This window comes from Plectropomus leopardus, chromosome 2, assembly GCF_026936395.1.
Source record: "Plectropomus leopardus strain MGB_pleo_1.0 chromosome 2, ASM2693639v1, whole genome shotgun sequence".
Lineage (NCBI taxonomy): Eukaryota > Metazoa > Chordata > Actinopteri > Perciformes > Serranidae > Plectropomus > Plectropomus leopardus.
In genome coordinates this window covers 34952658-34977253 of record NC_142177.1, presented here as the reverse complement: position 1 = coordinate 34977253, position 24596 = coordinate 34952658, and the positions used below count along the sequence as shown (strand labels likewise).

At 40.0% G+C, this 24596-nt stretch overlaps 2 protein-coding genes across 4 annotated transcripts in view; both read left to right on the top strand.

The window, feature by feature from the left end:
* The window catches only part of chd5 (chromodomain helicase DNA binding protein 5), a 62213-nt gene extending 49441 nt beyond the window's left edge, over positions 1 to 12772 (top strand). For both annotated transcript variants that reach the window (XM_088069364.1, XM_042509444.2), the window contains exons 35-40: positions 12 to 120; positions 345 to 477; positions 654 to 849; positions 4388 to 4551; positions 5662 to 5788; positions 7374 to 12772. In XM_088069364.1, the coding sequence (XP_087925490.1) occupies positions 12 to 120; positions 345 to 477; positions 654 to 849; positions 4388 to 4551; positions 5662 to 5788; positions 7374 to 7501 (857 nt within the window). In that variant the 3' untranslated portion in view covers positions 7502 to 12772. The remainder of the gene's footprint in view (positions 1 to 11; positions 121 to 344; positions 478 to 653; positions 850 to 4387; positions 4552 to 5661; positions 5789 to 7373) is intronic.
* A 3619-nt stretch (positions 12773 to 16391) lies between these two features.
* The window catches only part of arhgef10la (Rho guanine nucleotide exchange factor 10 like a), a 156471-nt gene continuing 148266 nt past the window's right edge, over positions 16392 to 24596 (top strand). For both annotated transcript variants that reach the window (XM_088069371.1, XM_088069367.1), the window contains exon 1: positions 16392 to 16796. The gene's annotated coding sequence lies outside the window, so the exon portion shown is untranslated. The remainder of the gene's footprint in view (positions 16797 to 24596) is intronic.

Below are 24596 nucleotides of genomic sequence, written 5' to 3'. Positions count from 1 at the left end.
TCCGCCGTCAGAGTTGCACACCCTCTGGCAAACCGAAGAGCGAGCGGCGCTGTCTTCTGGAAAGATGCACGACATCTGGCACCGTCGCCATGACTACTGGCTTTTAGCTGGCATCGTAACGTATCCTTTCCCAGATGTAGAGCCGAGAAGCTCGGCATCTGGCAAAGTAATGTAATTACTTATGACCTGCGGGGAGCTGCAGTCGAAAAGGCTGATATTTACAAACTGTGCGGAGCGATATAAAACTACGCTCTCTGAAAAAACCTATCTTTCTTTTTTATTTGAAGAATTTTATGAGGTTCTGTGCTGCCATTTATTTTTCCTTGACCGGGAATTTTTCTCAGACACGGATATGCTCGTTGGCAAGACATTCAGAATGACCCACGTTATGCTATTTTGAATGAGCCCTTCAAGACCGAGATGCATAAGGGCAACTACCTAGAGATGAAGAACAAGTTCCTGGCTCGCCGCTTTAAGGCAATCCTGAGTTTTTATAATTAAAAATAACTACTGAAGGCTGAAATAATTCAAGGATTAAAGGATTTGTTATATCTGAATGCAAATTGAAACACTGTCTTTCAAATTGTGCCACCTTCTGCCTGTCACGTCGCGCTTCACACAATCTGTTTCCCTCCCTCTCTCTCTCTCTGTAGTTGTTGGAGCAGGCTCTGGTGATTGAGGAGCAGTTGAGGCGGGCAGCTTACCTGAATATGACCCAGGACCCCAGTCACCCGGCCATGGCTCTCAACACTCGCTTCGCCGAGGTGGAATGTCTGGCAGAGTCCCACCAGCACCTGTCCAAAGAGTCTCTGGCCGGGAACAAGCCTGCCAATGCCGTGCTGCACAAAGGTCTGCTGCCCACTTTCAAAAAAAATAGCAACAGTCATAATTGTCAGAATCGCTGCACCACCTGCCAAAGGCTAGTAAACTGGGAAAACAATCCTGCACAAATGTCATTTACAGGGCAAAATTACTGATATAAATTTTTCATAAGACATCTGCCAGCCCACTGGTCATCTGTGCTGTGTTGTGGTGTACAAACAGATTGAGCATAAAACATTCATTAAAGAAGCAAGGTCACATTTTAAAATCTTAATCCCCTAAAATCCCCCTATACTTATCAAAATTTCCCAATTACTGTATTCAGAAAGCATATTTCGTTAAATACTAGATATGTTTTTCTTTTGCTTGTGATGCTCTTTTGGAATACGTTTTTTTTAACAAGCAAAAAATCAATGCCACACTGTGATTACTCTAGCTCCTCTGCAAAAATAAAATCCTTATCAAGTTGTTTTGTAGCTGAAACATTTAAGTCTCATGTTATTAAAACTAGTGAAAACTGCTGGTGCACTAAGATAATCTCTTTGTGATGCAGGATGACCACCGCCCCCCCCCCCCCGCTCAGTCTTTGCCACAGCGCTGAGTCTGAACTGATAGAAGAGATTTCCACACACTTTAGGCTGAGAAACAACAAACTGGCATCAAAGTAGTAGCAGTGGTGAAGGTTATCTCTTGTGTTGGCTCACATCACCTTTTTTTCGGCCACAAAATCGCACCTGAACACACAGCAAAGACTCCAGTCGGCAGCCAGGTAGGACGTATGTTATGCACCAAAAACTGGTCGTCTGTATTCAACATTCAAAAAGGGAAACAAGAAGGCAGATGGATTCAGGGCGCTAGTTAGTTGCGAAAAATATCGATATAGCATAGCACTGCAATATATTTTTTGGCAATAAAGTATTGATATAGGTAGAAGTATTGCTTTTTTTATATTATAAAAATATGTTCAAATATACAAATGCAGATTAAACTTTTGGTAGGCAACTAAAGCATTTTTTTGCAATTGCTGTAATAAAAATGACTGAAGTGAGCTGAAAAGACGATAAACGTAGCTGTTTTCCATTGAAGAGATAATTAGCAGTTTAAAAAAAGGTAAAAAAAAATATAATTAATACAAATACAGATTTAACTTTTGGTAGGTGTGTAGAAAAATATATTTTTTGCAATTGCTGCAATAAAAATGACTGAAGTGAATTGAAAAGACTGAAAACTTGAATTTAGTAGATAAAAACATGTTTTCTATGAAGAGATAACTAGCAGTTTTAAGTTTTTAATAAACCGCAAAACTCATATTGCATATAATATTTTATTAGGACTTCAGTGTTGTGATAATTTTGTATCCTGGGTCTCTGGTGATTCGCACGACTACTAGTTTGCTACTAGCTATGTGTCGATGTTGAAAGAGCACATGAAATGCAAGCGAACAGTTACGAAACGTTTCTGCTGTGAGCTCTGTGGCTGAAAAGAAAATAACGCTGTCTAATGTAACAAGTTTGTCTTGATCTCGCCGCCTCTTGGCTTTCGTCGTTGGTTTGCTTTCCTCACTTCCGTTTCTCTTCTTGTGAGCTGAACTCCCAGTCAGAGTGATTTCTCTCACCGACCCGCTGCGCTGTCCGCGAGGCCGATTCAATATGTGTAATCCTCCAAAAAGCCAAATGAGGGGCTGACTAGTGCCAGCGGTGCGGGGCGAACTGCAAAAACTCAGCTCACAGGTGGCCCGTCAGTTCTGTGTGCCAGGGCCCTTCGATCTATGCAGTGTTTCACTTTAGTTGTCTGTTGTTGTTTTTTAATTTATTCGCACCGTTAAAAACAGTAACAGAAAATAGGTCAAAAAGAATACAGAAAAACAGAGAGATTAGAAACCCAGATGGATTTTATAGAAATACCTCACTAAGGTAACAAATTACAAGTAATACAAAAAATGCTATTTTTTGCTATTTTACAATAGGGTCAACAAAAAATGACAAAAAAATCAAGACAAATTATAAGTGTGAGCTTTTAGTCTATCAGACCTTCATCAGAAAGGACCACTTCTTTATTTATCCGCAGGCAACTGACCCACCTTACTATTTCTTGTTCTGAGTTACTGACACGTCTTTGTAGAAACATGAAAAAAATGAATTAAATCAACATGATTTCAAATGGAAAACAGTAAATGGAAGGAAAAACTGACGTGAATAAAGATGTTTCCACACCACTTCTGTAACAAGCAGCCAGTGAAGATCCTGTTTGACACAGCAGTGTAATTTTGAGTTAATTTGACTCACCGTCAAGAACATGTTTCCAGTGATTAGCAGGATGAAAGTTTGGGAAAAGAGCCAAGGCTAAAGTCTTAAAAAAAAGGCGTTAAAATGTTTTCCTTTTAAAATGTTGTTGTCTGTGACCCTTATTGATTTATCTGTCAGTTAAACATTTAATGGCATGTAGTTCCTGACAGTTGTTGATTTCAGGCCCTGGATTACACAATTAAGTTGTTTTTTTATGATTTGATGCTATTTAGACTCTTTTTTTAATAAGATTTGAAAAAAATGTTTTCATGCAGTTGATCAGCGGTTTCTGTCATTGATATTTTTATCACTAAATGATGCTGCATGTGCAGGAATTAGGGACATTGTCATATTAGGTAAGACCGTGCCGTGCCCCAGTACAATTGCCACTCTTCTCCACCCGCCGTTCATCTTTCACATCAGCAATGTCGTCATTTTCCACATGTTTGCGTTGTACTGCGGTGTAAAAAAGGGTGCCGCAGATTGACACTGTTGCCCTGGGGGACGCCATGCTCCTGGCGGGAGGAGGAGCTGCTGCACCTCCTGCTGGAGCTCAGACTGCAGGTCGAAGGTGACAGCAGATTCTGATCTTTCTCTGCCGTCTGATATGGAGGCATTTTTATTAAATTTAGACTGTGTCATAACCTGTTTAAAACTCTTTGTAGTCATGATAAAGAGCCATCCACTTCTGTGTTTAGGTACTGTTGGTGTTCACACCTGATTCATACTGTACCAGAGAAGTAATATTGATAAAAAATAATAATAATTTTAGCACCTTTAAAAAAACAGAGATTACAAAACAAAGCAGAAGCAGTAATCGGATACTCAGAAGGCAGTATAACATCTGAGAGGCCAACAGTCCAACCAAACATGAGCAAAGCAAAATTAAGATAAAGCTTAAACAAGAGGATACAAAAAACTGAAAATGCAGGACACAAAATGTCAATATAAGTAAATACAAATAAAAGACAGAAGAACAAGTAAAGAAATTAAAGCAAAAAAACAAAAAAGGAGATAAATAAAAATGATTAAAAACTAAATAAAAAGACAACATCGAAAAACGGCAAGTATATAAAAATGGATTTTAAGAGCACTTAAAAGGTATTTGAGAGCATATTTTCAAGTGGACTCAGGCCAGATGGGCAGAGTTCACACTAATGAACCAAACTGGACTTTGGAGTCAGGTGTACTCAGATCCGTGACGCTGATGTGAAAGCGCCTTAAATGAGTGTTAAAACTACTGTCTCTGATGTGGCGTGTGTGTTCTCGTGCTCTCACAGTCTTGAACCAGCTGGAGGAGCTCCTGAGTGACATGAAAGCTGATGTGACCCGACTGCCCAACATGCTGTCCAGGATCCCGCCGGTGTCGGCCCGTCTGCAGATGTCTGAGAGGAGCATCCTGAGCCGCCTCACCAGCCGAGGGAGCGAGCCTCCACCGCAGCAGGTGAGCCAGAGCCGGTGGTCAAGAAGGTCAGGGCGGCCTCAGAAAGAAATCAGTTCTTTGGTAATAAAATGAAGTCGCATAGAACCAAGTTTTCTGTTTGATTAAAAACACAAGAGTAATTTGTTTTAAGAGCTGTACGAGATGAAGAATTTCACAGCTGTTTTGCTAAGAATTACTCGTCTCTCTTCAGCTGTGTAGACTTGGCTGGAGATTACTATGCAGCGGAGCCCGGTGAGGAAACAAGGCTCCCTAAAATGTGCCTCAGGGCTGAGTAAATTTCAGAAATAAAAGGCTATGGCCCAAAAACTTTAAAGTGTTCCGTAGTCACGACTCAGCAACCACATTATTCCTCCCGAAAACCTGCGGAGGCTCCGGCTCTCTATCCCCTGTGGAAGAGTTTCCCCAGGTGTAATGAGGAAAAAAAGAGTCTCCCTTAAGTTGTTTACTTTCACCGCTGAGCTCTACAGTTCAGTCCCCGAGGATTCAACAAAGGCTGCATTGTCTCATTACTTCCATCTCTGCTGCACCTATTCGCCAGAGTCGAATGTGTGTGTTTTATTCTCTCTTATACAAGAGATCATTTCAGCCAAGCAGCCGATTGGTCAGGCGCTCTGACTGTGCTTTATTGGTTGCTATGCCAACTCTTGTCGTAACCAGGGAAACAGTTGGCTATCTGACCTGCTCCGCTTTGTTTTTTTTCATGTCTCTGCCCCGGTTACGGCCGTGGTCACAGGCAGTATGTTTTTTGGGGTTGCTCGTCCGTCTCCTTCTCAGGAACGCTTTGAGGCAGTTTCCTCAAATTTGGCACCAACGTCAACTTGGACTCGACGATAAACTGATTAGATTCTGAGGGTCAAACTTTCCACTTTGCCAAAAATACAGTTGATACCTTTTATTCATTGAAAGTCTTCACTACATACGATATATTATATTAGTCTGAACAGGTAATTCTTGTTTTTGCTATTTTCCCACCGTACAAAGAAAACTTCTCTCACATCACTCAAACCTGCCGTGGAAGTAATAAAAGCTGTTGTAGCATCACTCTTCGGTTATTATCCCGTAGAGGCGTCATGTAAAGTTACAGCAGGATAACCGATGTTTGCTCCTCAGCCTTTCAGTCAGGGCGGGTTCGGCTGCTCTCAGATGTACAGCAGCAGCTTCGGTGGAGGATTCAGAGGACCGGGTGGACAGCCGATGGTCAACTACAGTCAGATGCCTCTGGGGCCCTACGTCAGCGGTAAGGATCCACATTTACCGTAGGAAGTTGTGTTACAGGTGACGTACGACAGGTGCCACTGGAAGTTGTTCATACAACCTAAATTATACTATTTGCAAAGTGATATTAAGCTTTGCATTGACTTATAGAAATCATGAGATATACTTTTTTTCTAACACTTAAAGGACATTTCCATGAATTGCACCCAAAATAAAAAATTAGAATTTGACATGTATCCCAGTTTCCAACATACCGGTATGCCAGTTGGTGTAATGGATGAGGTCTCTTGCTTTTTTTTTTGGGTGGTTGCTAAATTGAAATTAAAGGAGGATTCTGGATTATTACAATTAAGGCCTCATTTTGATCAATTTCATTTGTAATGGATTGTATTCACCAACATAAGTGCTCAGATTTGGAGCATGGGGCCATCTGAAGCATCCCGTCTGCCGATTATTGTTGTACGAGCATTGAGACAATCATACATGTTTTATATAAACCCTCATCTGAGCAAATCTTATTTGAGTAATAATTTTAGTTTCCTATACATCACAGCTTAGTGACCAACGTCCTTAGTGACCGTCTTACATGCCTTAGATGCACATACAACTAGAATGGCGATCAGAAAGATCTCCACCAAGGCCAAATGCCCGTCTCGCAATGTTAATGCAAGTGAAAATAATTCTTGTATCTGACCTGTGATTCAGATCTACTCCAATATTTAATAGGTTTTCCCTTGACCCATGAAATTCAAGCCAGTAGATTTTCAGTAAACCTGCTGACAGACAAACAAACAGAAACAAAAACATACCCTCTTGGGGGAGGTATTAAGAATTTGCAGACATTTTTGGTATTTTAGCTTTCTATTTAAATAAAAAAAAAGATACTTAAGTTACTGTGCTTGTTCTGTTTTAAAAAACACTGAATCAAAACGGTTCATAATTCTCACTTTAACGTTCAAGGAAAAGTAAAACATAGATAAAGTGGAAACTGACTTTAGTGATTATGATTATAAATTCCTATACAGATGCTTTTTATAATCCGGGTAAAGTGATCATTAAAATGTGTTCTGAGTTTGTCACATCACAGAAAGATGTGTTATTAAACACCTGACAAATTTGAATGACCAAAAAAATCGGCATGTATGTAAAAGAAGGTCTCAAAATCATGAAAACATGCACAGTATTCTCTGATCTGAAACGCTGGGGGCGTGTCCGCTGGAGGAGTGGAGGCCACGCCCATTCGCCAGACTATGCTTATGATGCTTCTCGTTGTTATACTGCTACATTGTCAGGGGCGGAGTTATGCTGAGTGTAGCTCCGTGTGTCAACGTGCTATGGTTTTAGGCCCGCCCAAAAAGATCTTAAACTCCCATGATTCTTTGCTGCACGGTAACCTGTTACCAGTGGGCTACCTGACGCTGGTGCTGCGAGCACATTGACATAATGACGGAAATAAGAAAAAAAAATTTCAGTGATAATAGTGGTCTCTTTGAATCTTATGACAAACTGCCAAAAGAAGCCGGTGTCACTCTGAGACATTTCCACTGTTTTTAAAAAAAACAAAAACCCAAAAACATGAAATGATAAAAGCTCTCTCCCCTCTTCAGTGTCGTCTAACGGCCCTCCACCCCCAACAAGCCATCTGGACAAGAAGTCACTCGACTCCTTGAGAGACGTGGCTACGCCCGACCTCAAGTCGGGCAAACCTAGTGATGTCATCTGCATTGAGGACTAGGCCAGCTCTGCAAAACTGACCCGAGGTCAGAAAACTCCCAGGGATGGAATCTGTGTGGATGACAGCCGCCCATCTCCTCCTCCTCCTCCTCTTTCTCCTGCTCCTTCCTGACTTCAAACCTACAGAGCTCTCTGAGGCGATTCACTTTTTGATTAATGCAGATGTATCTATCCTAACAATTGCACTTTTATCTTTTCGAGGATCCTATAGAAGTATTTCAGTCGATATTTGCTTTTGTTAACCAGTGCTGGAGAGCCGAGGATCAGGAGGGGAAATGAAGAAGCCTTTCTGAAGGAGGATTTTTATTTTCAGCCCCGCGCTGCGAGGCGAAACTCATGACTTGAGTTTTCCGATGCTCTTGATTGGGGCTCATTCTAATCTTGGAATGTGTGTTTTGTTCGCGCCAGACTTTTTCATCCTGCGTGCGCCCTGTTGCTTTTCTCCATCTGCCTATTCACTGTACACTGTGACTGTGCCCCGCTGGAGCGTGTTCCCTGTGAGGAGGAGTGTAGGACGTCTTCAGTCATGGTCTGATAGGTTTTTTCTGAGGGCCAATATTGTTACTTTAAATGAATAAGTGTTTTTGTCATTCATGTAGTAACCAGTGGATAAAGTATTGATTTGAAAGCATCAAAAACTATTATCATGTATGCAGTAGCTGGACACACAGTCTGTCTGAATCCTCTAAAGACTGCCACCCGCTGTTCATCTGGAGAAAGTAATCTCCGCAAAAACCTGCAGTACCTGTAACCTGCGTGGGTTGGCTTCTTGTACTGTATATACTCAGAGACTGCTGTTTATTTTACCTCACATAGGTCTAATCATAGTGAAAATATGTACTCACACACACACACACACACACACGGATGAAATCAGAAGCCTTGCCAACGTACGTGAAGATGGAGCAGAGGAGAAAAAGCCGCAGGAGTGGCAAAATTTTTAAACGCATTTCAGAGAAGACTGAGTATTTCTGTGTACGGTACAATATTTGTGATTCTTATTATATTTGAATGTTAGTAGTGGCTGTAGAGCTTAACCCTGGGGCCATGACCAGTGGGACTGCACTATAAACAGGAACTCATCTGGTCCACATCCACACACTGTACAGGGCTCTTTAACGTTCAGAGTCCTGAGTGGAGATTTTACGTACATCCCAGGGACTTTTCCCCAGCTCCCTTTCATCGTTAGAACCGAATAAGAACATATGTGCTTACGGCGCAGCGCCACTTTAAGTCGAGTATTTGTCGCTAAGATGAGCTTTTTGTTTGCTTCTCTTTACGTTGAGGTTAAATAAGATGTGTTAGGTCACTTGGTGCCATTAGAGGAGATGATACTGTATGATTTGTTCTTTGATGCGGTGTGTTTCCAACACAGAGCTGAAGACTGACATTAGGGCTGGGCGATATGGGAAAAAATATAAATAAATCATGAAATACCTCAATATTACGATGATATTGTAGGGTTGACTATTGGTGCTTTCACAAAACATGTACACAATTAGATTTTGATCAATAATCATCAGTAATGAGAAGTGGGTAAAGGCCATAGGTGTAAAATGAGCAGATAAGACAGTGAACTGTTTTCAAAGGTGAATAGAATAGAATAAAATAGAATATATCTTTATTGTCCACCAGGATGGAAATTTGTCTTTGGCCCAACAAACACAGAAAACACATTAAAAAGCAGTCAAGCAGTTAGTAAAACCAACACAAACAGCTCATCATAAACACATTGGATTAGTTCATTTCACTGTCTGTCTGTGGGATAAAACTTCAGTCACTTTCTTGGGTTAAGAATATTGAGGGCACTTTCTTAAAGACATTTTTAGTTGCCAGAGAGACTCTAGCTAATACTAATCCTCTGCTAAAATACTCTTTGCCTTTTTTCCTCGTCATTTCTGTGAAGATAATGCTAGAAGAGAAAATGGTGATTGTTTTCAGGTGTTATGGTGACACCACATGTGGCCGGGGGTGAAAAAGGGTGTCACACTCACAAGTTTGGGAACAGTTTTGGCATATTACCCTTCGTTTTCTTATAAAAGCGGAAAAATAAAGCCGTACACTAGGAATGATTAATCAGCTACCGATGAATCGGTCGTTAAGAGTTTGATCGAACATGTGAAATTGAATCGATCAAATAAAGATCTGATTGTGATTTATAAACTAGCCTAAAAAACAAAGGAGGCAGTTTTATTATTTTATGATGAGGACCATAAAGCAGGCAATGCAAAGCATTGTTTAGTTATAAGGAGTATTTTTTTCTTAAATCATGTTTAATCCCATAAATGATCGTTGATGTTACCAATGATCAACTGAGGAAAATGCTCATATTCGGCATCCCTACACCAGTTTAAGTTTCTCTCTTTCACCAAACTGAGACTTACGTTAGCTTAATCGCATTTTTCACTCATCATAACTTCATTCAAATTCGACAGAAACAAAGTAAACCTAGTTAGTCTTGTTGGTCATCTAGCCCACAACCACCAACTCTTTTTTTAGTCATAATAAATCCCTAATTCACTGTGGTGGATGATGGCCCTTCACGCTGTTTATCTCCACGGTAACGATGCCTCTCAGCCGCCGGCTGAGCAGCAGCGGCTGTCATGCTGCGTTCACGCAGAGAGCAACAACGTCACAGCATGACCTGACACATTATCGGCGAGCTGAAGTGTTGCTCTTGTTAATGTAGTCATGTCGTCACAGGCGTGTGTGTGTGCTCCGTGCAGCAAAGCACCGTTAGCTGTATTCGGTCAAAAAGACGTCTTTGCTTTTGATCAATGTCTGAGCCCCATTTTAACATCACATTTTTCGCCGCATTTCATCCCCCTTTGCACAATTTGCAGAGAAACTCTCCTTCATTGTCAAACTTGCAAAGACCTTCATCAGGCGTTACAGTGTGCGGGAGTTTCTCTGCAGATTTAGTCCTACTCGTGCCCATCCTACACACCTGAAATAAATGCACGATGTATTCGATTATTCTGATCCGCGTGTGCCCAGCAAAGCCCATAAATCTACTATAGCACTTGCTAACTAAGCTAAATACAACTAGAAACAAAAACATATGATTGGTTGATGTTTTATTGCATTATTGAGACGCTGTAAAAAGTTGCCAACTGAACTTTGATCTGTAGTGCATTGTCCACAAAAAACGCACAAGTTTGCAGCTTCACGTCGGTGGCATCCATTGGAAATGAGCTGTAGCCTGTCGCTGTGTGAACACGGCAGCTACACTGCGTTATCTTTTAACAAACGTGAAATTAATGGCAGCAAAACAATAATATCAGTCACAGTGATATTTTAAGTGTACTTATTTAAAAACTTAACGACAGTACTACACTGCTTATTCGGTTTCAAAACGTCGCCTTTGTGTGAGGGTGACTTTCCGCACTCCTTCCTGAGAGGCAGCTACAGTTTCAACAAGCATGAAATTTAATGCAAAGCAAACAGTTACAGTGATATTTCAAATGTAACAAACTGCTGTTTTTGAAAATGCAATGTTACTTCTCCACTTCTCGTTTGGTTAAAAAAAACCTCACGTCAGCTGGTTTCCGACCGGCCGCAAGTTAGTTTCTTTATATGGAAGTTTATAAGGAAGATATCTCACGATGCTACAACACTTGCAAAGGCAACAGTACTCATAAAAATGTATGCCAATCGGACCATCTTACTGTATCCTTTGAATGGGAATGCTACGACTGTAATTTTATTTCTGTGATAAATAACAGAACAGCTAGAACAATCTGGCAAGTTCACAAAAATTACATTATTTTAATACAGCCTTTAAAACCAGGAAACACTTGACATGTTATATTGATATCGTAATATGAGACGTCTTTAAATATGGTCTTAGATTCTGGATATCGATATATTGCCCAGCCCTAACTGTCGTTGGTCGTGTCACAGTCTTAACATACATTTGCAGGAATATTCTCTGTGCTTCTACAGTGAGGGCCAACGTCGCGCAGCATTTCTCTTTAGATAACATCTTCACCTCCTGCCAGTTATTTTGGGGCTCTTTTCAAGAGTGCACATTGTCGCCTGTTGCTCTACCTGCGAAGACACGTCAGCATGGTATACCTACATATCCTGTTCATTCCATCTATAATGTGCTAAAGTGGCCGTCCACATAAGTAAGACGATGTTTTATAAATTCAAGCTTACTATGTTTCCTTTTCTACGAAGGCGTTGCTCGAATGTTTGGACTCAAAGTGCAAATTGTTACTGACATGTTTATCTTTTGTTTTGTTTTTTCCAAAGACCAGTGGCATTACCTGTTTGTATTATTATAGCCATTGACAGCACTTATTTGACTTTGTCGGGATGACGATTGTGATTGGACTCATCTAAACTGGCGAGTGTTGTACAGAGTTGGTGAGTGTATTTTCTTACTCTCCTTTTGCAACTTCACACGGTTGTCCTGAGGTGCTTTCTTCTGACCCCCTTTTTTCACATTGTGTTACTGCGACCCCCTCCCCGTCAGATAACATGCTTTAACTCAAAAATCCAGTTTCAGCACGTTACCAGACTGACTTTTAAAGCACCACAAAATGAACCTTGAAGTGCATCATATCAGCTTTCTGCGCTCTTCTTCGTCAGTGTTTATCGGTGCCGTTTTGTTCCTCGCGTTTCTGTTCATGCCATTGATTACTTGACCACGACATGTATTAGGTTGCTTGACAGATAGAACCTCAGAAACATGTAAATACTTGAAAGATTTTTTCAGAGATAAGTCCATCTCGTACAGATTTATGTATCAAACTGAAAAAAAAAGATGAATGTCTGCTGGATGGTGTTGCCATAGAACTGCAGAGTGCACCGTATGTACTCATTAATCAAAAATCATGTCCTTTTTCCCTCTGGAGTGATGACCACGAGACGTCAAAAACACCAATACTCCAATGAAATGCAATCAAACTGAAGTCGGTATGAATGTAATGTCTGTTAGAAAAAAAAGGCTTCAGTCTAATATTATAAATATGTTAACAATGTATGTACATGCTTATTAACATGGCTTCAAAAGCTACCAAAAGACCCTGATAAAAGGCACCTTTGTTGCAGTGAATGCACAGCATGTGAAGCGTTTGATATGACGGTTCACTTTTGGGGAGGCGGTAGTGTATCTAGCATTTACAGACAATGAGCTCCAAGCAGTGTTATGGTTCTGATATTTGTGCTGTATAGCAATTGAATGAACAAGTGAAATTGTCATCTTTTTATTTGTATTCTGTGTATTTGTTCAATGTGTTTTAATAAATCTTCTGGACAACAGTAACGCTGTGTGATTGTTCCCCTCGCAGACAAATGAAGGTGCATGAACGAACAAATGAGCTTAACTGAGAAGGACTTTAGATTTAATTAAGGCAGTTGACCGTCTTTACTTGACCTCGTACATCGCCTAGTGTTGGCTGCGCGGCGTCTTCCAGCGCTGCACGTCACAATCTGCATGAGCCAGCAGTGCTGTAAATGTGATTAGAGGCAGGAATAGAAACCCTGGTGAAGTCAAAAATAGCAAACAGAAGCAGTTCACAGAGGAGTCACAGACAAGTTCAAAGACTTAAAAAAAAAAAAAAAAGAGATCATGAATGAAAGTTTGAGAAACTCTCAAACTTAATAATACCACCATACTGGCATCATCATGGAGCATGTGCTCCAGGTTTTATGTCCTGCTGTCCCTGATGCACACACCCTGCAATCCAAATCACATGTTTTCTCTTTTTACAATCCGTGCAAAGTGCAGCTGCACTAAAAAAGTGCACTCTGTTGCATGGAGTATGCATACAACTGGAACAAACTGCTTCATCATAAGACTGGGCCTTGAACTTTGATCTGGTAAAGGGGAAAACTTGAAATTGAAAAATAAATATAATCATAATGATAACAAAAACCGTGATAATAATGTATTAAAAAAACAAATGTTCTTATACAGCAATGTCTGCATACATAACCTTACTACATTTAAACCAAGAATCAAATAAAAATAATTGATCCTTGTCATATGTAGATATGCAATAATAATTGTTGGGCAGTATGTACTGTTTGATGATATTGTCCGATGTCAGGTCTTTATTTGATCGTGTAATATACAATAAACTGTAGATAGTTTGAGCATAAAATCTTTAAGCAGGGCCCATAATAATATCGTGCACTGCATTGTTGGTCAGAATAGCCAGAGGGCATGCTGGCTTGTGTACTGCAAAATGTGCCCGTATGCAGCATAACAGCCTGGTATTTCAGGCATACTACATCTGACATACTGTTATTTATTGGGACATGCTAATTTTTTGTTATTGAATACTAATTAGTATGGTAGTATGGATATTGAAAAGTTTTGTGCGAGCTCCAGTGTTTTGTTTTGTTTGGTGGTGGTCTGTTTTTTAGCATCTGTATTTTATGTTTTTGTAATATTTTTCAGGAATTTATTCTAATTTATCGTCAAGTCTTTGTTTTGTGTTTTACCCGGCTGTGAGACAAATTTCCCCATTGGTACAATAAAGTCAAAGTTGAAAACTGATGGTCATGGGTAGATGCAGCTTCTGTGTATCTAAATTTGAGCTCCAAAAATCAACCCACAGGCAATAATCAAATTATTAAATAAGCAGTACTTGGCTTATGTACGGTCCAAAGAAATAAACCAAACCCAAATAAATACCAGCATATTTTAGGGAGCGGCGGATAATTTCTCTGCTTTAATCTTTGCACCTATAAAAACCCGTTATTATATCACTTCTCAATACAGATACCACAGTGCTTATTTAAAGTTTTTTATACAGCGCAGGCTCATTATCAGATTCATAAAACTACACATAAACACAGTTAACGTTGTCAAAAAGATGACGGCACGCAGCTTGTGCTGCTTTGACATTCAGCATCTTATTTCATATTTTTTAGGTTCATTCATTTTATTCTTTTAGTCGACGTTTTCAGAGCTCTCAGTATTCTCAAGAATTATTTCTAGAACAAAGGAGAAGGATGTGCAAACCCCCCACTGTCATGTGTGCCCTCCCAAAAGTGAAACCTTACATAGCTCTGGCTGATACCGACCAGGAAGAAACTTAAAAAAGAGATGCAGAGGGACTGCTAAGAGACAAAATCACTTCAAAGAGACACAAAATGACCACAAAAAGTTCAAAACAACCACAAAATGCCATTATCCTTGGGATTTGTTGTTGTTTATGTCCTGTTTTACTTTGAAAGTCAAGCTATTCATGTTTCATGTCTTGTATTACTTCCTGCCTTTGTCTGTTCCTGTCTGTTTTCTGTCCCACCTGTCCTCTCAGTCTCGCTAGTCCTCTCTTGTCCCAGAGTCCTCCCTGCACACCTGCTCTGTTTTAGTCGTATTTTCTCCACCCGGGTGTAACCTACCACATATTGTTAGCCAATCCCTGCGTTTCCCTCCTTTTGCCCTCATCCACCCACTCCAGCTGTGTCTTCTTCTTCCCTCTATATATAAACCTGTGTCTTTCCCCTTGTCCTCTGCCAGTTTGTCTGTGTTCATATCTGTCTCGGTTTTGTGTCCTGCTTGTGTTGCAGGCTGGCTTCCTTCCCTGGTTTGTTTTTAGTTTTGGTTCTCCTTTCTTTTTTTGACTGTCTGTATCATCATTACATGTTTGGAGGATTTTTACCAGCTACAGTAAAACTTGCACTTTGTTATGACAACCTGCCTACCTGCTCTTTTGGGTCCTAATCTCAACTAAAACGTATCACAGAGATGCAAAAAGACCAAACTAGAAAAAAGAAAAACACAAAGACACAAAAACAGGCCAAAAAAAGAAACAAAATTGCTTTAGAGATGCAAAAATAACTACAAAACTGGGGAAAACAACAACAAAGGGACACAAAATGACCTTTGAGACAAAAAGTAATCAAAAAGGGGGACACAGCTGCAAAAAAGGCAAATAAACTATCCTAGATGGTCAAAACTTCCACGAGAAGATACAAAATTATTTTAAAAAGGCATAAAACAACTACAAACACAAAAAGTGGTAAATCCACCATTAAGTCTGTATGTCTTGCTCCAGTGTAAGTGTAAATGTTATATGTCATATCTAAATGTTAAATATTAAATGTAAATGTTATATGTCATATCTAAATGTTAAATATTAAATGTAAATGTTATATGTTAAATCTAAATGTTAAATATTAAATGTAAATGTTATATGTTATATCTAAAAGTTTAATATTAAATGTGAATGTTATATGTCATATCTAAATGTTAAATATTAAATCTAAATGTTATATGTTATATCTAAAAGTTTAATATTAAATGTAAATGATATATGTCATATTTAAATACTAAGTGATAAATCTAAATGTTATATGTTATATCTAAAAGTTTAATATTAAATGTAAATGTTATATGTCATATCTAAATACTAAATAATAAATCTAAATGTTATATGTTATATCTAAATGTTATATGCTGATAACACGTTTTCATTAAAGCTACCTCCAACAGTCAGTGTATATATTTTTTATACAAAATACTTACCTTACATAAAATACTCTTTTGCATGAGTGAAGTATCATTTTTACCTCTGTAAATGCTATAAAATGCATCACATATTTTGCTCCTATTCATTCGGCTGCTTCCTTTTAAATCTCCTGTGTCAGCTCAACACCTTCTCCTTTAAATCTCAGCCGTTTATGTGAAATTCACACAGCTGACTCCAGTTCAGTGTGAACTTCAGTCCAACGCGGAAGTGTTCCCAGACAGCATTGCCCCTAATTCCTTTTGTCCAGCCCACTTGTTCGAAAGAACTCCGCTGATTGGTTCACACACAGCTCTCCGGGCTTCTCATTGGCTGAATGCTTGACTTTGTCGCTCTGCTATTGGCCGGCGGAGTGTGAGAGCCCTCACTGCTTTGTGCTGCGGTCTGGGCAGCAGCAGGGGTCTGGAGAGTGGGAGGAGGGAGAAAAAACCCAAAGAAAGGACAGAATGAGACACTGGAGGGGCTGAGTGGGGGGAAAGGACCCATCTGAAAAAAGAGAGGGACACAGAGGGGAGATAGAGGGAGGATCCAGAGCGACAGTCAGGCAGAGGGGAGGGAGCACAGAGGGTTACCTCATCTCTAGCTGCTAGTGCTCACGGTGCAGGAGAAGTTGTGGGAAAGTAAACAGCACAGGGAGCATTCCAATCTGCTCTCGGCCACTTGCAGCCCTCCGCAGGAGACCACAGAGATGACTGTGCTGGAGCCGGCACTGTGGTAAAAGCTGAGTGTATGGGAGGACACCAGGATTAAAGGGTCACCAGGGAGTGCCTGAAGCTTCTCGGAGGACACACTGCTGAAGACAAGGAGGTGAGAGGCGTCTCATTTGTTGTCCTCTAAACACTCTCTCCTTCCTCCACTCTCCTCTTTCTCCCTCCTCCTCTCAGCGTGGCTAGCATGTTGCAGCTTTGTCCAAAGGGGGCCATTGATGGAGGGGAGCCAGGGTGGGTGGAGGGGGTTATGTGCTGGTTTGTAAATCTCTGTCACAGACAGCTAAAGGAGAGGACAAGGGGAACATGGAAGAGGAGAGGATGGGAATGGGAGACACCCGTGTGGCCTTTTTGGCAGAGTACACACCATCATGGACGATTAAACCTGAGCCTGCCTCAGAGAGCCGGCGCGGGCTGCAGAGCGTGAGGCCTTGTTATGATAGCAGCAGTTCCTGAGACAGACACCAGGAAGGATGAGTGAGAGATTGGTGGCTTGTCCCAGACCTCACTTCTGGTCTGGCTGTTTTTCAGCAGCACTGCACAGCTCCTCCACAGCCTCAGGCTATAAAAAGAGAGAGATCCCCCGGCCCGGGCCAGGCCTTAACCATTCCAGTTTGACGGTTGCTTCCCGGAGCACAATAGCCCCTCCCAGGATGGATTTCACGCTGCCTCAATACTCTGAGTAGAATAGAGAGGGGAGACAGGGAGGAGAGGGCTGAGGCGGGGGGCTAAGGGACCTCTGACCAAAGTAATTTGCATTTTGAGCTAGGCCACTGTTTCTGCCTCACTAACCGGATGTCCAAGTGCCCTTTTTTTTTTAAAAAAAAGAGAAACTCCATGGACTCACTGTATCAGATTTTTGTCTCCTTAGTCACAGTCCAGCATTTCCAACAGACATTAACAATCCATGCATGCATGGCCTGAAGCGACTACAAAGACCTTACTATCAATGGGAACCCTTTAGCTACACATTCGCCCATGAGAAGCTGCACTCACGCAGATGTACACATGCGAGGTCTTTTGGTGCTCAAGTACACAATCAGTCATTTGATAGCGGCGACGCGCCGACCAAATGTTTCAAGGTGTGCTGGATTACACACTGACTGCATCCCTTTGGGAATGGCAGATAATTAACTAAAAGGATAAACTCAGGGATGTTTGTTGAAGCTAACCTGCAGTGTTTTGTTGTCACATTCGCATCACGTCACCCGAACTTTTTTATTGCCTGTTAAGGCCCAGACACACCAAACTGACAACAAAGGAGTTGCACTCGGTCACACCGCAAGGACTTCAGCAAACAGCGAGTTAGCATGTATGTTCGGCACCGGTGCGAAAGGAAATAACTCTGTAGCAGCAGGCGGTTGTAGTCTGTATTCGTCAATAAAATAGTGACCCCTGAAGAGTGACAGTGACGGATTGAAGGCGCTCATTAGCACATTAACAGCACAACCTGATGTTTAAAGATCAAATGTAATTTACAATGAGCTATTCAACAACAGAAACCATCGAGAACTGTTTCTGTTAAAGAGCTCAGTGGATAAAGAAAAACAGTCTTACCTTATGTAATAATTTGTTTCAATCTGACTCCCTCTTTTGACTTAAGCTCTTTGTTTACTTTGACCACTTCCATTTCTCTTCTCGTGCACCGAGCTAAGCTGCCAATCAGATTGATTTCGTTCAGTGATGGGCTCCGCCGACGGCGATTCAACATGCTGAATTGGGTAGAAAAAAAAAAGCGGACAAGGGCGGACAAGTGCTAACAGAGCGGGACACACTGCCAGAACTAAGGTAACAGATGCTCATCGGCTTGGTGTGTCAGGGCCTTTACCTTTTTAGTTAGTTTTTGACATTTCGCTCACCACCCGCCCAACACTGACCAAACAGCCTTATAACAGCTGTTTCGGTGTGTCAGGGCCCTCAGCTCCTCCGATAACAGACTCAAAGCCAGAGCAGCTCAGCTACACTGGTTTGAATAATATAACTCATAATCATCACCGAATATCTTGAAGCTAATTGAAGATAGTTGGCCGCTTCCTGAATAAAGACCGAACACTTTGATTCAGGAGTATATTTTCACAGGAGATATCTGATTTGACCGGCACATCAAAGGAGCAGACAAACTCTTTAGCACAGATAAAAGTGACATCAGACATCAGACCATCACATCCGCTGATGCCAAAGACAACAACTGGGTGCGATTCAAGAGTTGGGTCACTGCGTCTGCCAAAGTTGTCGGAGGCTGTTTACATCAGATATTTTCGATCTACATTAATTGTAGTTCAGATAGCTTTAGTTGTGCTGTGCTCTGTGTTGTGTCCCAGTGGTTGCAGTAGTTTCTGTAGACGTTGTACTTGTTGTGTACTTGTTGTGTTATTGTTGTTTCAGAGCGTGGTCAGGCCAATATCTGAAAGGAAACCCTAGAGTGCTGACTTTGAATCAGAAATGGATTTAACTTTTAAATTCGGATACATATATGCACAGGTAACAAATATCAAACAGGATCGTCACACAAACTAAAATCAGTTCTCCTAAAGTGACTTTGTGCAAAATGTTTGATAGTACTGGTTATCAATTCTTCAGTTACTGAACTTTGAGCAAAACACTGAGGCTGTCTATTAAAATGCAAAAGCAGATTGTTTATAAATGTGTCTGTTGGGCAGCTTACCCTCTATGCAAAGAAACAATTGGTAGAAAAAAAGTTTAATCTGTATGCTAGAACATATAAAAGAGGTATTCCCACTCATAAAGGTGACTTCATGTGTCTCGGGGATAACAGCCTGTGAGGACAGTTTCATTACAGTTTGTTTGTGGCTGTGGAGAAGCTGTGTTACGTCTGAGACTCAAAATAACCATGATGACATGTCAGTTTGGGTTTAAACCCTGGAAGAGTGGAGTTTAGGAGACGTGGGCGTGTACCAGGCAGGGAGTGTTTAACTATTTGTTGCATCAGAGCTGTTTTTTTTTTTGTTGTTGTTGTTGTTCAAAGTCTGTCATTGTGCCGGACAAAAGTGGGACATCATCTGCATCACACTGTGGGCTACAACTATTTTTTCAGCCTCTACTGTATGTGTGTATTGTTTTGGCAAGTATGCCACAATAACAGTTCCTGTTTGCAGTATATCCATGGATGTACAGGCAAGTATCACTGGATTGTTTTGTTGCTGAAGAAAACTTAAAAAAATATGATGATTTGTAGGCAAGTTCTGGAGTTAAAGTGAGGATTTTTTCTATTTTTTGAGATTTTGAAATGATGCATATCTGAGAGACTATCCTTGCAAAGTTAAGGCACTCTCAATTGAAAAAAAAAATGCACATTGTTTCTTTTTGACTGAGTTATAACTCAGAAGCAATGAGAATTTTTGACTCTAACTGCAGCAATCAGTGGTGCTGAGTGTTTTAAAGGAGTTCTTTGTAATATTTAGAGCATCAATATAACCAAAAAGTTACTCCCTGCACAAAGATATAGTGCAGAGATGACGTGTTGAGCAGAGAATGAAGTCAAGCTTCTTCTGTGTTGTAATCTGAGTTTCTCTGTCAGCTGTAGACGCTGCATGTCACTGCATGTGTCCCGTGTTTCCCACTGAATTCCTACGTGCTGCCGCTCTTCTGTGCTCTAATAAAAAGTTTACTACTGATAATGACACACCAGACGTTGCAGAAGAGTAGCGCCCACCTTTAGTTAAATTAGAGTTTTGCAATCAAAATTGTTCTTGAAAAGCATGAAGTAACTAACTTACTAACTAATAAATGAATAAATAATCAACCAAACAAATAAATCAATAGATAGAATAAAAAAACCCAAATAACTAAATAAATAAATAAACATACTCACTTTACATCAGACACATGCTTTGAGGTCAGTAACGGGTTAACACTGTTATGGTTGTTTGCACTGTTAGCACCATCAGCTGTGAACCACGTCATGTTGAGAGCCACGTGCAGACAACCTCTGAATCATAGACTCACTTTTATTATCATACAGAGCTTCTTTAAGTCCACGATGCGCTTCACGCTGGCTGTGTTGATAAGTGAGCCTTTACAGCGACCCAAACTGTGATCTTTTTTTCGAATGGCATCGTGCACCTGTCGCTTCCACCTCTCTTCTCCTCACAGCGCTCCCTCTGCGCCGCCCTCGCAGTTCGAGCATCTCTGCATCAGGGGAAGTGTAGGATTCATTGTTTTTTTGGAATTTGACCCGCACAAAGAACTAAATGTCAGGATATCTCAGCTTCTGTTGCATTGATTTTTTTGTCCCGTCGTTATTTCAGTCTGTCTCTTGTTCGTCCCCAAACTTTGTCGGAGTGAAATTCTAAATGGCTGTTTTATGTTCTCCTGAAATGTGCATAAGAGATGAGATGATGGTGGCATTTTTCTAACACTGGAATAGAGAGGTGAAGTTCTGTACTTAAATACAGTTTTTAGGTACTTATATTGAGTATTTCCATTTTCTGCTACTTAGTACGTCCAAGAAAAATATTGTACTTTTATACTTTACTTACTTGATAACACCATAACTTTACAGATTCCTATTTTTAAAAATAATATATAAATCAACTAATAAATTATGTATTGTTACTGATTCAACTAACCAGCAGTATATTAAGTAATTAAATTAAACTCCACCTTTACTATTAAAGTGATGACAATATATATAATATACAATATAATGTAATATAATTTGGTGCACAGTAGCAGATTATAGTTTAGAACCATTTGGCATCTGCAGCTCAAAATAAAGACACAGCACAATGATATGATAATATGAAGTTTTAAAAGGAGAAGCGAAAAAGAAAAGACACACACAGGTCAAATAATACAGACAATGGCTCATCATATAAAGTCATACAAAAACGAAGATACAAGACAGACAGTTTAACAAAAAAACACACAAAAAGCATTTTTAAGATAAAACTTTTGTACTTGAGTACCTGTGCTGTATTTGAGTAAGATTTGAACAAGAGACTTTCACCTGTAATTAGTACTTCTTTACTGTAGTTTTAGTACATCTACTAATGTAAAAATATCTGAGTATTTTCTCCACCACTGCCTCTGAGTAAATAATGACTTGTATCTAATTTTATTGGCTGTCAGGAGGAACAGCAGCACTTATTGAACTTATCCTCCCCCACATAAGTTTACAGAAGTTTCTGTCACAGCCTGGAGCCAGTGATGGATTGGATTTGGTTTTGAAATCAAGAAATACCGACACATAAAGATAAATACTGAGTCAGTGGCACTTATTAACAACTAGTCAAGCCTGTGCGCGAGCAGTGACTTTATGTTACAGGGTTTGTTATTCATCTTTAACTTGTTATATGCTGAATTATTGTGTGAAGGAATCCCCCAGATAAATGACTTTCTCCAAGTGATGGACAGAAATGAACAAACTAAACAAATCTTTTTTGAACAACTCTTTTTAGTGTTCAGTATGTACCGAGTCAGCCTGTTGAGTGTCAAAGTGCTTGTGAATCTGCAACACAGTGCAGCAACGACACTGAATGACCATGCAAGGCCTGAATAAATCCGTCTTGAGCCGGGACGTCCGCCAGGGCCAATGGTGCATTCCTGTTCTCCACGGACGGTTGTTCTCCAACTTCAGTGTATTCATGAGCTTAAAGTTGTAATGTGGAAACAACATGGACGGTACAAATAAGATATTTTTCATAACATCTTATTGAGCTTATATAGTCTATCTGGACACAAGTGTGGTGCTGAATCAGTGCATTAAATTAATGATTATTTTATCTTTAAACTTAAATATATGCGTTGAGGAGAAGTTTTTGAGGCGGCACCAGCTGTTGAATGTGCGGTACTTAAATGGAGAGTCATGAAGAAACTATAATTTCAATGAAGTATAATAATAAAATATAATTTACAAAAAGTAAACAAACTTATGATAATAGCTATCTTTATTTTTATAACACTTTTCAAGCTTAAGCATGAAGTGCTTCCCAGATAAAAAGGTTTACAGAATAAAATAACAAAAATTAAAAAACATGATGAACGTTAAAGCACAAATAACAAAATAGCACTGTGCAAACTCAAATAGATAATTTCATAAATAAGTAGGTAAAATGTGGAGAATTAAGCTCATATAAACAGATTAAAATTAAGAGTAAAAGAAATAACCACATATAAGCAGATAAGACACTAATGAAAGGAGATGATCTCATTTAAAACAGGTAAATGCCAATAAAAGAACAACTATTGAATTCAAAACAGGTAAAAGTGCAATATGGAAATGCATAAAATAGTCTAAAACAGGACCACTACAAAATGTAAAACCTTCAAATAATAATATTAACGGCAGGCTTTCTTATAAAAACTTGAAAGGCTCTATTTAAGTATATTAACTTGAAGGAGCCAGTCAGTACTTTCTCCAGACTATCCTGGAAATTAATGTTTTTTGGTTTCAAAATTATTTTTCTAAGTACACTAAAGCGCTGCGAGGTTACCACATTCAGGACACTGTTTTTTTTGTCTTTTAAGTTTTTATAAGACTTTGGATTAATCAGATTTCATATGAAGAAAAAAAACAGACACATTAACATAAACAATACAGCCATCTTTAAAAAACAAAAAAACAACAACACATGATCCCACCCCCTAAAAAAAACCACCAAAACAAAACCAAACAACAGCAACATCATTCATATCTCAGCACATAAACATAAACGAAGCATCTCATTTGTTACAATAAAGTACAATAAAATATAAGAGTCTTTCTACCCTAACATGTTATAGGCACCTGTTTCCACTATTTATATAATTTAAAAAAATGTTCCCAAACCTTCGTCATTATTTAACTCTGCTATCATTAAGTCACGTTCAGGACATTCTTATCTTTGTTCAGTGTTTGTCTATCACAGCACACAGGAGTCCAGCATTGTGCTGTGAGCACAAATACCAGCTGGGAGGCGGAGGTTACTCCCACTGTGTCCTTGACTAATGTGACACCATCAGCACATCACTGCTGCTGTAGACTGACATTACCGGAGCTGCTCTGTACAGCAGAGGGCATCTGAAGGCCAGACAGGCTGCTGAATGAATAATATGTCCCTGAACGTCTTAACGGTGGCAACATGACGGCAGACCTCGGGGAGAGTTTCTCAAATATGCACAGATAGCCTTCTGATCATGTTGTGTTTACACTGCGATATGATGTGCCGTTGGCACACAGTCCACAGAAATTCACTTAAAGTGAAATTTCAAATATTCATACCATTCATAATATATAATGCAACAGACCTAGCCTCTTCTGTGTTCTAAAAATCTTTGGAAAGGCGATGCTATGTTTAAGCGTGCCCATGAAATCCACAAATGTCTGTGAACAGACTCCCACTCAGATTGTTATGTCTTTTGACAACCAAAGAAAGATATATTCCGTCTGTTCTCAAGGAGCTGTTTGCGGTTCCCTAAATTGGCCGAGTCACATTTGTACGTCTTGATAGGAAGTCCTCGGGGGAAGCTGGAGAACGAAGCGGCGCCAGAGGCAGAAACGTCTCTGCCTGGCACCGTTTGTTGTTGTCGATGATCGGCCGGTCTGTCATTGTCTGCAGAGTGTTTGTGTGCCATTTTCTGTTAAGAGAAGCTTAAGTAGCCGTGCTCTCACTGACTTTCTGTTACATTTCCCTGTGCTGTTCATTCAGTCGTCACCAGCTGCTGCCCTCTTCCATTGTCTATTGATATACCCGACTGCCGCTGACCGATGGCTGTTAGGTTTGTCTGCAGTTGGTCAAACATAGCACTCTGTAAATCAGTGGCTCGAACTAAATATGCAGCTCTGCAGAATCCTGACAGAGAGCTTTGAATACTGTTAGTGTTTCGGCACCTCTTTTTTTCTTCTTCTTCTTTTTGTTTTGAAACCCTGCGATTTCATTTCATTTTTAAAAGCAGATTA